This window comes from Caretta caretta, chromosome 3 (genome assembly GCF_965140235.1).
Source record: "Caretta caretta isolate rCarCar2 chromosome 3, rCarCar1.hap1, whole genome shotgun sequence".
In the NCBI taxonomy this organism is placed as follows: Eukaryota; Metazoa; Chordata; order Testudines; family Cheloniidae; genus Caretta; species Caretta caretta.
Window position 1 is genome coordinate 67,959,988 of NC_134208.1, and position 13,539 is coordinate 67,973,526.

Here is a 13,539-nt window from a genome sequence, read left to right on the forward strand (position 1 = left end):
GGTTTTCTGTGTTGGTCAGAATCAAGTATAAAATGACTGTCCTCCAGTTAAATCCTCCACTTTCTGAAACATAAAGTTGCCCCCAATACTTTGCAATAACTTTTATTGGAAATGTTGTGTTTGCTGTATTACTTTTCCAACAGTTGTCCAGGTAGTTAAAATCCCCCATTACTACCCAGTCTTGTGCTTTGGATATTTGTGGTCTTTATTCAAGAAATGCCTCATCCACCGTCTCTTTCTAATTTGGTAATTTATAGTAGATCCCTACCAGGATGTCAGCCTTAATTTTTACCCATTTTATCTTTAGCCAGAGACTTTCAACTGGTCTGCCACTCACCTGATTCTCTCTCTCTCTCCCCCAACAAGTGTATACATTCTTGATATATAATGCAGCACCTCTTCCCTTTTTACCCTGCCTGTCCTTGAATAAGCTATACCCCTCTATACCAATAGTCTAGTCATGAGACTTATCCCACCAAATCTCTGCCAGGGTGGTGTAAAGTGGCCTTAGTGTAAATGAGAATCAGGATCCACTTTTCTAGAAAAAATTACCCACAGATGACCTTTTAGACACTTAAGTGAAACACTTAACTAATATATTAAATATATATATGAAAAATATATTAGTAATCAGAATGAAACCTTGTGTTCTCAGTTTAAGATCAAGGTGGCTTTATAACTGTTATGGTAGTCCCTTCAAAAGTTTTATATCTTAAATAAAAGATTTAACTATTTTGGTGCTGTGTGTACTGCTATAACTAGTGTAAGTAGGAAGGCTAGAAGAATTACTGATTACCACACTTACCTTCTGCTTCTGTGACCCCAGAGTTCAAGTCCTAAGTTGAAGATCCTAAGTGAAATGAATCTGATATCAATTGAGTCCCTCTCAAAACTATAACATATAATTTGTCATAATTAGACACTTTTATTTGGGAAAGGCCCAGTACTTCATTAGTACAAAGGCTGAACTACTGTACTGTACTACTGAACACACTCCTAAAATAAGTGATCCTAACAGGGCAACATGGGGGAGCCTTCTGCATCTTTCACTTGTGTGTGAATTTTAAAAAGGCTGGTGTTCAAGTTCCTTCTCCAGGCTGGAGACCAAGTAGCCCAAGCAAAGCACAATGCTCAGGGCTTTATTTCATTGTGGTGCACAGTTCTACAGTGTGAGCTATTAAGCTATCATTTTTTTAAAACTTAAAATGTGAATAATAAACACCTTATTGTGATTTGTCTTTTTACAGTTTCTTGAAATTCAGGATTGAACAATGAAAATTATGTTGTATTAACAAATGCAGAAACAGTTCTAGTAAAATGACTTTTAAAATTTGTCTTTGTACATTGCAGATTGAAGCTGCTGGACTTGCAACCTGCATTGAACTATGTGTGAAAGCACTGCGCTTGGAATCCAGTGAAAACACAGATGTCAAGATATCCATTTGCAAGACTATCTCCTGTTTGTTGCCAGATGATTTGGAGGTTAAACGTGCTTGTCAATTGAGTGAATTTCTTCTTGAGCCAACTGTGGATGCATACTATGCTGTTGAAATGCTGTATAATCAGCCTGACCAGAAATATGATGAAGAGAATCTTCCAATACCAAATTCATTGCGCTGTGAGCTCTTGCTTGTATTGAAAACTCAGTGGCCTTTTGATCCAGAATTCTGGGACTGGAAAACTCTGAAACGTCAGTGTCTTGCATTGATGGGAGAGGAGGCATCCATTGTATCTTCGATAGATGAGTTGAATGACAGTGAAGTATATGAGAAGGTCGAAGACTGCCAAGAGGAGAATAAAGAAACTTCTCTGAATGGTCTTGCTGGCAATTTCGATGAAGCTACAAGCCTGCTTAAAGGCATAAGAGATGAAAAGCAGAAAAAGAGAGAAATTAAAAAACTGAGAGAGAGGGGATTCATATCCGCTAGGTTTAGGAACTGGCAAGCCTACATGCAGTATTGCGTGTTATGTGACAAAGAATTCCTTGGTCATAGAATAGTTAGGCATGCACAGAAACACTATAAAGATGGAATTTACAGTTGCCCTATATGTGCACACAATTTTAATTCTAAAGAAACCTTTGTTCCTCATGTAACTCTACATGTTAAGAAGTCTAGTAAAGAGAGACTGGCTGCTATGAAACCACTGAGAAGATTGGGAAGACCTCCTAAAATAGCAACCACCAGTGAAAATCAGAAGGCTGATGCCATATCCAAGCAGGAACAACGACCCATTAAAAAGAATAGTCTTTACTCAGCAGACTTCATAGTGTTCAATGATAACGATGGTTCAGATGATGAAAATGATGACAAAGATAAACCTTATGTACCAGAGATAATACCGGTTCAAAAACCATTGCCTGTTAATGAATTCACTTGTCCGGTAACGTTTTGTAAAAAAGGTTTTAAATACTTTAAAAATTTGATTGCACATGCAAAGGGGCATAAAGATAATGAAGAAGCAAAACGTTTTCTTGAAATGCAAAGCAAAAAAGTGATTTGCCAGTACTGTAGACGACATTTTGTAAGTGTTACTCACCTCAATGATCACTTACAAATGCACTGTGGCAGCAAGCCCTACATCTGCATACAGATGAAATGTAAGGCAGGTTTTAACAGTTATGCTGAGCTGTTAACTCATAGAAAAGAACATCAAGTCTTTAGAGCAAAGTGTATGTTTCCTAAATGTGGCAGAGTGTTTTCAGAAGCATATTTGCTCTATGATCATGAAGCACAACACTATAATACCTATACCTGCAAATTCACAGGCTGTGGAAAAGTTTACCGTTCTCAGAATGAACTAGAAAAACACGGTGAAGATCATAATAAGCAACCTGAAAAAGTGTTAGAGATTGAAGGCCAAACTAATCGAACTGATCTCATTCAGTCTTCAAAAGCTAATGAAAACCCTGAAGGGGTCACTGTAAAAAAGGAATTGGTCTCTCCTCTAGACAATAACACAAGTAACTTTACTGAAGCAGAAAATAATGTGTGGGATCAAATCAAAGTAGAATCAGTTGGGACAGAGAGAGCAAATAAATCAGCCAGCATACTGAGGCAAACTGATTCCCTATCTGTTGATGGTTTGGAGCACTCTGTCACTGGTCTGGTAAAGAAGGAAGCAACAATTAGAATCAGCAATATCAGGATGCCTGTTCTTAGCCAGAAGGTCCGGGATAACTTTGTAAGAAGAGGAAAGTTAGCTTCTGCAGGCAGTAAAATAGATACCAGTAAACCTGTAGTCCGTCAGTTGTGTTCAGCAGCAGAAGATTCTTGCAGTGATCCTTGTCTTCCAGTCCTCCAGGGAAGAAAGGAGGACGATTGTTTCGGTCAGTCCCAGAATATTCAAAACATTTCTGTAAATTCAGACACACCAAAAACAGAAGCTCTTGCATCAAAAAGCCTAGAAAGACAAGTAAGTAATATGACGCCCTTCAGCATGCAGAATCAGACAGGTTATCGAAACAACTTACCCATTTCCAAACTTGAACTTCAAGACAGTATTAAGAGTGCAACTAATCCGTTTAATTTGCCCCTGAAGACATTAGAGAGTATTATATTTCTTCCATCACAGTCCAGCCTAAGCAGTTCTTTAGTTCCAGCTGTACCACCAGCAGCACCAGTTCAAAAATTTAACTGTCAAGTTGAGGGGTGTACTCGAACCTACAACTCCTCACAAAGTATTGGCAAACATATGAAGGCAGCACACCCTGATCAATACGCTGCTTTTAAAATGCAACGTAAGAATAAGAAAACCAGAAAACCCAGCAATTTGCAAAATATGCCTACTGATGGAAAGATTGTGTATTTTTTGCCATCGCAAGTGGACAACACCAATAATGCTGCTTTTACATCACAAAACAAAACCAGTGTAAATGCTACTTGCTCAAGTCAGTTGCAACATGTCTCAAATACACTTTTCCCAACCCACTTAGAAACTTTGTCTAATCCAATGATTCCTACAGTGGAAAGTGTCATAAATCCAGTCTGTATTAAAAGTGAACCTGAGAGTGTTTTATGTTCCCAGATAGAAAATCTATCCAATACGACTTTACCTTCACAATTAGAAGATCTGGCAAAAACAGTTATGCCTTTGAATATTGACAGTGGTTCAGATCCCTTTCTTCCTTTACCTGCCGAAAGCAATTCCATTTCTCTCTTTCCTTCACCAGCAGACAATGTCCCAAATTCAGTCTTCTCGCAGCTGGAAAACAATACAAATCATTTTTCATCACAACTAGAAGGAAACACTAGTTCTGTTTTTCCAAAGGAGGAAAGTGTTGATGAACCAATCTTTTCTTCTCGAGCAAATAGTGAAAATAACTTCAGTGAAACCACCTCCCAAGTTCCAGCTTCAGAAAAGATGAAAAAAGATCGTGGACGGGGTTCAAATGGAAAAGAAAGGAAGCCAAAACATAACAAGCGAGCAAAATGGCCAGCAATAATTAGAGATGGCAAATTTATCTGTAGTAGGTGTTTCAGAGTTTTTACTAATCCCAGGTCACTTGGTGGTCACTTGTCTAAACGGTCTGTTTGTAAACCCATTGAGGGGTCAGAAATTTCTCAAGAAGCCCTGCAGACTAATGGACAATCTTCTCTACTAGCTAGTATGATTCTTTCCTCAAATGTAGGAAACTTGCAGCAACCCCAGGAGTCTACGTTCAATCCAGAAGCATGTTTTAAAGATCCATCATTCCTACAGTTGCTTGCAGCTGAAAACCGTTCAGCTGCTTTTTTGCAGACCATGTTTCCACGGGCTAGTGTAGCTAACTTTAATACTAGTGTGAATGAGGAAGGAAATGAAATTATTAAACAAGCCTTGGAAACTGCAGGCATTCCAAGTACATTTGATAACACTGAAATGCTTCCACATATAGTTACAACTAGCTGTGTCACTGGTACGACTCAGATGAATGCAGCAGTTCTCTCCAATACAACTGTATCCCCTCTCTTGCAGACAGTATGCAACCCAAGTACCCTACTAACAAACCAAAACCGGGCCCTAAACAACAAAATTCCTTCATCGGATGACTGCAACAATTTGTCTGTTTTTGCAACCGATGATTTAATGCTAAAGACTATTGAAAATGGCTTGTGCTCTGGCTCATTTTCTAATTCTGTTGCAGCAACACAGAATTTTGCAAGTAATAGTTCACGAGTTTCAGTTATAAATAGTCCCAAGAATTCAGGATCAAGTACCTTGAATAAGAAGGGGAGCAGTGCTTCAAAGAGAAAGAAAAAAGCAGCTACTCCATTGCTTTCACCTAACTCTTCACAAAAATTAGTAGTAAATGATTTAACAGCAATGGGACTTCTAGCCAAAAGCATTGAAGGGAGTGTGCAAGTACCAACAGATAATTGTCAGTCAAACTTGCTGGCAAACTGTGAGTCTCAGGTGTTGGTAGAAAATCTTACACAAAAACTAAATAATGTTGACAATCAGTTGTTCGTGCCCAGTGTCAAAGAGAACTTAAAAACTAATCTCGAGTCTCATGCGGCATTAGCTCCTTTAACAATAAAAACTGAAAATGGTGACTCCCAAATGATGACTCTGAATGCCTGTGCTCAAGGAAATTCTGATTTACAGATTTCAGAGGACAATGTTATTCAAAACTTTGAGAAAACCCTTGAAATAATTAAGACTGCTATGAATTCCCAAATATTTGAGGTAAAAAATGAAATCCAGGATGCTGTGATTGGGTCAACCAAGAATACACAAGTAAATACTACAGAAGTCCCTCCAGCAAACTGTTCACAAAATATTAAATTACCCAACCACACCCAGTTTGCAGTACGCACTAGGGATGTCATCACTGCAAAGAGTAACTTTTCTCAACCTGAAACTTCTCAAAAGGATGATGTTCAAGTGTTGGAAATTTTAGAGGGTTTGCAGAAACTGAGATTAGAAAATGATACATCCGGTCAGGTGTCTGATAGTGTGTCTCCGTGTCCTCCAGCAGATACACTAGCACCGCTGACTGTTGCTGCTGCTGTTTCAACTGAGAGTACGTCCCTGGCCCAGCCAACTTCAGAGACAAGTAATATTCAATTTAGTGACAAAGTCCACAAGCCTTTTGTGTGCCAGGACCAAGGCTGTGATTATAGTGCTATGACAAAGGATGCATTATTTAAACACTATGGCAAGGTACATCAATACACTGCAGAAATGATACTGGAAATCAAGAAGCATCAATTGAAGTATGCTCCATTTAAATGTGTTGTAACTACCTGTCCAAAAACATTTACAAGAAATTCGAATCTCCGAGCACACTGTCAGCTGGTGCATCACTTCACAACAGAAGAAATGGTAAAATTAAAAATAAAAAGACCTTATGGAAAACGATCTCATAATGAAGCTGTAAACATAACCCAACGGCCTGCTGAAATAAAAAATCTGCAGACTCTAATAATGAAAAGTAAAAACGAACCTCGGTTGGTTAAAGGAATTGAAGTAAAGAAGGAGGCTGTCATACAACCTGTGAAAATCCCAGAAAAGCTAATCCCAGAAAAAAAAAATCCTGAAAAACTGGAAAAACCTCCACAGGTACTTACTGTTCCTCCAGAGCAATATAATGCAGTGTCTTTCAGTAATGTACAGATACAGCCAAAAGTACGCAAAATTAGGAGGCATCGGAAAGAGAAAGAAGAAAGAAAACGCAGGAAACCAGTAACCAAATCTCTTGAGTTTCCTACTAGATATAGTCCTTACAGACCATACCGATGTGTCCATCAAGGCTGTTTTGCAGCTTTTACAATACAGCAAAACCTGATTCTTCATTACCAGGCTGTTCACAAATCAGATTTGCCTGCCTTCCCTGTGGAGGTTGAAGAAGAAAGTGAGCCAAGTAAAGAAGAATGTGATGAAACTGAAACCAAACAGACTGTGAAAGAATTCAGGTGTGAAGTGAGTGACTGCTCGAGAATATTTCAAGAGGTTACTAGTCTGATACAGCATTATATGAAGCTTCATGACATGACTCCTGAGGAAATCGGAAGCATGAAATCAGCCCTGGATATTGGAAGATTTCCATGTGATCAATCTCAGTGTAAATCTTCATTTACAGCCTATTTTAATTATATTCTACATCTTGAGACAGATCATGGGATTAAGATAAGGCCAAACAAAGTAGAAGAAGATGGCATATACAAGTGTGATTGTGAGGGTTGTGATCGTATGTATGCAACTAGATCAAACCTTCTAAGACACATTTTTAATAAACATAATGATAAGCATAAAGATCACTTAATAAGACCCAGGCGATTAACACCAGGTCAGGAAAATATTTCCAGCAAGGCAAACCAAGAGAAGCCAATAAAGTCTAAACATAGAGGACTGAAACACAATAGGTCAGGAAAGGAAGGAAACAGATTGTCGATAAAGACCAAACGAAAGAAAAATGTTAATTTGGAAAGCAAGAATACAAAAGGTGGGCAGATTCAAGAAAACAAGGATTATTCCCTGAAACGTGGAAAACATGTGTATTCGATAAAGGCTATAAATGATGCCTTATCTGAATGTACAAGCAGATTTGTAACACAGTATCCTTGTATGATAAAAGGATGTTCCTCAGTTGTTACAAGTGAGAGTAATATAATTAGACATTATAAATGTCATAAGTTATCTAAGGCATTTACTTCACAACACAGAAATCTTCTTATTGTCTCAAAAAAACACTCTGTCTCGCAAGTAAAGGAAGCATCCTCTGAACAAGAGGAAGCTAATAAAAAAAGTGATGTGAAAGAGTCTGATCCATGTTTGCCAGAGAGCAGTGATGATTTGAGTAGCTCTGCGTTACCACAGAGTGAAATTGAAAAAGGCGAAAAAGATGAAGTAGATGAACTGACAGAACTCTTCATTACTAAACTGATTAATGAGGATTGCACATGTGCTGAAAATCCAGCTAAGACCTCTTCCAGTGTAGATAGTAACTTTCAAGAATCTGTCTCCTGCCACTCAGAAAAGCAAAAATCTAATAATTTAAAGAGAGCAAATAAAGAAAAAAACCTCTCTCAGAATAAAAAGAGAAGACTTGAGAAACCTGAAGAAGTACTGGCAGTTGAATTAAGTAGCATGCGTAGAGAGGAAGAGACTGCTGTTGCTATTCAGACTGCTGAAGAGCAGCCCACAACTTTCGATTGGAGCTCATTTAAGCCTATGGGATTTGAAGTATCATTCCTCAAGTTCCTTGAAGAGTCTGCTGTGAAGCAAAAGAAAAATGCTGAGAGAGACTACCATAGCAGTGGAACCAAAAAAGGGTCTAATTCAAACTCAAAAAAATCCAATGAAAAGACCTCGTTGGCAAGTAGTAATGTTACATGGTCCTGTTCTGAAAGTGAAACCCTTGTACAGTTTGCCAACCCATCACAACTTCAGTGTAGTGATAAAGTAAAAATAGTTTTAGACAAGACTCTTAAAGACTGCACTGAGCTTGTGTTGAAGCAACTTCAGGAAATGAAACCTACTGTCAGTCTCAAAAAACTTGAAGGACATTGGGAGGATGATCCAGCAGCTACAGTTGCAAAAGAAATTCTTGTGGGTAATGAGGAAGGGGAATCACATTACTGATAACTGTGTTTTAAACATGACCTGTAATACATTTTTATTTTGAATAGGAAGCCATCAAGCATGCTAGTAATTGTGAAGCTTTTTTATTTTGTTGAAGTGATTTAACCTAGCAGAAACATGACATTAGTCATGTAAATTTCTTATTTGTTTTTATCCCTATGGGACTTGAGGAACAGAATCATTGCTTCAGTTTTGTAAATAGTTATCAGAACTTCAACTTTCTATCAAATTGTCCTTTCCATTAACTAAATCTTTGTGAATTGTCTGTGATTGGTATCTTTCACCAGGTCACTTCCCATGTATAACAGTACTCTTTATTTGTAGATACATTTTTTGTATATATTTATTATTGTAAATCATTTGCTGCCACCAGCAGTCTGTAAGTCTAAACTATTAAATGACACATTTATATTCGGAATTTTAATTTGTAACTGAGCGATCAAGTTTTTAAAATTGTCCTTTAATCGTTTTAAATTAAGAACTTTTTGAACTAAACCTAGATAAGTATGCCATATCCAGTTTATTTTGCTTAAAGCATTTATTTACAGGAAAGGAGCTGGATAAGATCACATTTCATATGTTCAACACATACTGACAGTTCTCATTTTTTGTAAATTTTAACATCCATTATCTTTGGATGGTATTCATATGTAGTTAAGTCATAAATTTAAATAGTTTTCCTATAACTACATTTTTCATTGCTTTTAATTGGATACAAAGCTATTATGATTCCATAATACAGTGGAAATGTGAATAAAAATAGTTTGCTACATTGGAGATTTTAAACAGCATTTGGTATTGAAGAACCTGTTGTGAATGTGATAGAAAATTAGTAGTGTGGAGCAGTGTATATATTTGAGGTGGTGATTTGTGAAGTAGCCCAGTATTGCCTTAAATAAAATCACATTTCATTTCTTGTTTTATACATGTGATCTTATGAAGGTTATTTTTGTTTCTATAACTTAGATTGATGTATAGTTTAATTTTTTTGTTTTAAAAAATGCTGCTTCAGAAACAGTGGGATTTGGGGGAGGTTTGGTTGGTTTTTTTTTAAATAATGGCTTTATAAACAGGTTTATTTTGACCATACCAGTGTGGTATCTATCTATAAATGAGTCCTCATGCCATGACATTTAAAACTGAATAAGTGGAGCACTTTCTAAAAAGAAAGGTGGAGATTGTAAACTTAGAGACAAAATATCTGTACTCTATAGATGGCATTGGTTCCCTCTGTACTCACCTTTCCTCTTGCTGACTGTTTTTGGCAACTGTTTTGCCTACTCCATATTTCCACACTGGAATGAGCCTTGGAAGCAGTGCCACTTGTCATAACTGGGATTTGTGAGATCGCTCTTTATGCTGCTAACTGCAGTAACAAGTATCTAATTTATTTAGTAACCAAAACAGTAAATACATTAGTGGGAGCCGTCACTATCCAAGAAAACCTAAAATGTTTTAAAACAATATATAATGTGGTAAACCCAGGACAAACAGCTACGGGAGGACGGAGTAATTAGTCCTAGGGGATTAAAAGGCCCCTCCCTATCCACTGAGGAGAGAGAACCAGGGGGGCAATAAGGTTCAGCTGGAAAAGGGGTTGCTAGGGAACCAGTTAGGTTCACCTGACTCCAACTACTTGAGACCTTTTCAAACCCTCCCCTGCGTGGAAGGAGGGGGGGAGTGAGGGAGTGAGAAGAGCAGGGAAGCTGCCAGTAGGCTGTTTGCAGCAAGTCACCAAACCTTCCCAGTAGGGAGGCTGCACTCCCTCCCCAGAAGGGAAGGAAAACAAGTACAAGGAACTGATTGAGGAGAGGAGTAGCAGGACCCTGTGTCACCTATAAGGATTTGTCTTGCCCCAAACCTGAGTCTCTAAGGCTAAAAAGGACTGAGCCTGCTGAGGCGAACAAGGTATTTTGCCACACTTGGTGTCGGGGTGGCATGCGGTGAGTGAGTAAGGCTCTGTGGCAAACCATCTCAGGGCAGGGTAAATCACCCCCCCCGCCCGCCCCCCCAAATGGAGGCCGTAGTGAAGGCATTGATAAAGGCCACTGTGGCCCAACAAGAGGTTACCAGGGTACAGATGGCTGCTCAGCAAGAATCAGTACACGTCCAACAGGAAACGAACCAATTAGTGATGAACCAGGCGGCCCAAGATCAAACCACCCTCAATGAAGTAGTGAACCAGTTAAAAGCCCTGACCATGCTGATGCACGGGCCCGGCTGCTGCGGGCAAGTAACTATTTACAGAAGATGACTAACGGACGACAATATAGAGCATATCTCCTCGCCTTCAAGAGGACGACACTGTGGGAGGCCTGGCTCCAAGACCAGTGGGCAGGTATTCTGGCTCCATTTCTATGTGGGGAGACCCAGAAGGCCTATTTCAACATGACCACAGAGACGGCTATGGATTACCCCCAGCTGAAGGCGAAAATCCTCTCAAGGTCAGGTGTGACGCCAGCCATACGGCCCCAGCGCTTCCATGAGCAGAAATACCGGGACATCAAACCGCTGAGGTCCCAGCTATTTGATTTAATTCACTTCACCCGGAAGTGGTTCTGCCCCGAGACCCATGGACCAGAGAAGATAGTGGAAATCCTCGTGTTGGACAGGTACATGAGGGGTTGCCGCTGGACATATGAGGGTGGGTTGGCCAAAATCATCCTTCCTCTTATGATGAACTAGTTGCTCTCATAGAGAGACACCTAGCAGCCCTAGAACTTTCTCAGACCACCGGGGAAGGAAGGTGCCAGAATCAGAGACAAGTCTTTGCACTGAGGCCCTGGTTTTCCCTTGCGCCAGGCCAGACTATGGAGGGGAGGAAGGAAGTGGAAGAGCAGCCAGAGGTCCCGGAGAGACTTGAGGACTGGGGGAGAAAGCCCAATAGCCCGAAAAATTGGGGGCTGCCCCGAGTAGGGTACCGATGTTATGCATGTGGCGAATTGGGGCATATCGCTGTCCAATGCTCAAATCTAGACGAGCCCGTGCAATGCGAACTAGGAGATATATGGGGACCATGTGATCTAATAAGTCTAGAGTAGGGGTAGCAATGGTCCCTCATAGATACTAGACCCCATTAAGATGAATGATATAGAGACCACCGCGTTAGTAGACTCGGGAAGTGCAATCACGCTGGTCTCAGGAAAGGTGGTCGGGCAGGACCAACTATCCCGGGCCAAACGCTCAGGAATATCCTGTGTGCATGGGGATGTCCGTTACTACCCAACCATCCCCGTAAAAATAGAAGTTCTCAGAAACGCCACTATGTCCACTAAGGTTACGGTGGGAGTAGTTCCAAAACTCCCCTGCCCAGTCCTTATCAGACGAGACTTCCCAGGATTTGAGAGCCTATTCTCTGGGGAGAAGGTGGAAGAAAATAATGAACCTGGGACCCAGGGGGTGGCCCAGATAGATAACCCCCCTCACCCCCCGGCCTTCCATGAATTTGGCCAGGATTTGTTCTCCCCACCGGGAAAGCCCCAGAAGGCTTGGAGGGAACAGAGGGCAGATAAAAGGAGGGGAACAAGGCTCTTGACTCAGTATAGAAATCTATGCTTGTAGGGGAAAGAGGTGGCTCAGTGGACAGCGGGGCGGGGCAGGCAATCAACAACCCAATCGCCGGACCTAGTTCCCTGGGGGTTTTCCCTGAGGGGGAGACAGAGGTAGATCCCCCTGGATAGATCCACCGGGACAAATGGGGACCTCACTCGGGAATTTTGGTCAGGATCAGGCCAATGATCCAATATACAGCAACATTTGTAAAGAAGTAGTCGAGGTAAATGGGGTCCCCGTGGAGGGGAGAGTTAAGGGCCCAGGGCCATATTATGTGATTAAGGGTGATCTGCTATACAGAGTAGTCTGGATCCAAGAGCAACTTGTAGAACAACTCTTGGTCCCACAGAAGCGGCGTGATGGATCTGGCCCACAGCCATCTGTTCGGGGGCCATCTAGGGGTAGATAAGACCCTTGATCAGATTCTGCAGAGGTTTTTTTTGGCCCAGCATTTATGCGGTGGTCTGGTGGTATTGTACCTCCTGTCCAGAATGTCAGATACATGGATCCCGACCACACTTAAGGGCCCCTTTGGTACCTGTACCAATTTTTGAAATCCCATTTGAGCAAATAGCTATGGACCTAGTAGGGCCATTGGAGAAGTCAGCCCGGGGTCATCGGTACATTCTGGTAGTACTAAATTATGCCACCCGATATCCCGAGGCCGTACCCCTACGGAACACTATGTCCAAGACCAGAGCCAAAGAATTAGTCCGGATTTTTTCCAGAGTAGGGATACCTAAAGAGATCCTGACGGACCAAGGGACTCCCTTTGTCTCTAAGTTAAAGAAGGACTTATGTACAATGCTCCATATACGGACTCTCAGGACATCAGTCTATTATCCCCAGACCGATGGTCTTGTCGAATGCTTCAATAGAACATTGAAGAACATGCTACGGAAAGTGGTTAGTCACGACAGGAAAGACTGGTTTCAGAGTAGCAGCAGTGTTAGTCTGTATGCGCAAAAAGAAAAGGAGTACTTTTGCACCTTAGAGACTAACAAATTTATTTGAGCATAGGTTTTTGTGAGCTACAGCTCACTTCATCGGATGCACATAGTGGAAAATAAAATCTCCCCGCTGTATTTTCCACTACATGCATCCGATGAAGTGAGCTGTAGCTCACAAAAGCTTATGCTCAAATAAATTTGTTAGTCTCTAAGGTGCCACAAGTACTCCTTTTTGGGAAAGACTGGGACACTCTGCTGCCATACTTGCTGTTTGGAGGTTCCCCAAGCTTCCACTGGATTCTCCCCATTCGAGCTGTTATATGGTCGCCACCCCAGGGGCGTATTGGACATGGCCAATGAGGGCTGGGAAGAACAGCCAAACCCCTGGAGAAACGTCGTTGAACAAGTGTTGCAAATGAAAGGATAGCCCAAGTTGCCCCCCTTGTGTGTGAACACCTGGAGAAAGCCCAAG

At 40.8% G+C, this 13,539-nt stretch overlaps 1 protein-coding gene across 2 annotated transcripts in view; it reads left to right on the top strand.

Annotated features, from left to right (window-relative positions):
* The window catches only part of ZNF292 (zinc finger protein 292), a 60,711-nt gene extending 51,221 nt beyond the window's left edge, over positions 1-9,490 (top strand). For both annotated transcript variants that reach the window (XM_048845036.2, XM_048845038.2), the window contains one exon: positions 1,351-9,490. In XM_048845036.2, the coding sequence (XP_048700993.2) occupies positions 1,351-8,565 (7,215 nt within the window). In that variant the 3' untranslated portion in view covers positions 8,566-9,490. The remainder of the gene's footprint in view (positions 1-1,350) is intronic.
* Positions 9,491-13,539: the final 4,049 nt, after the last annotated feature.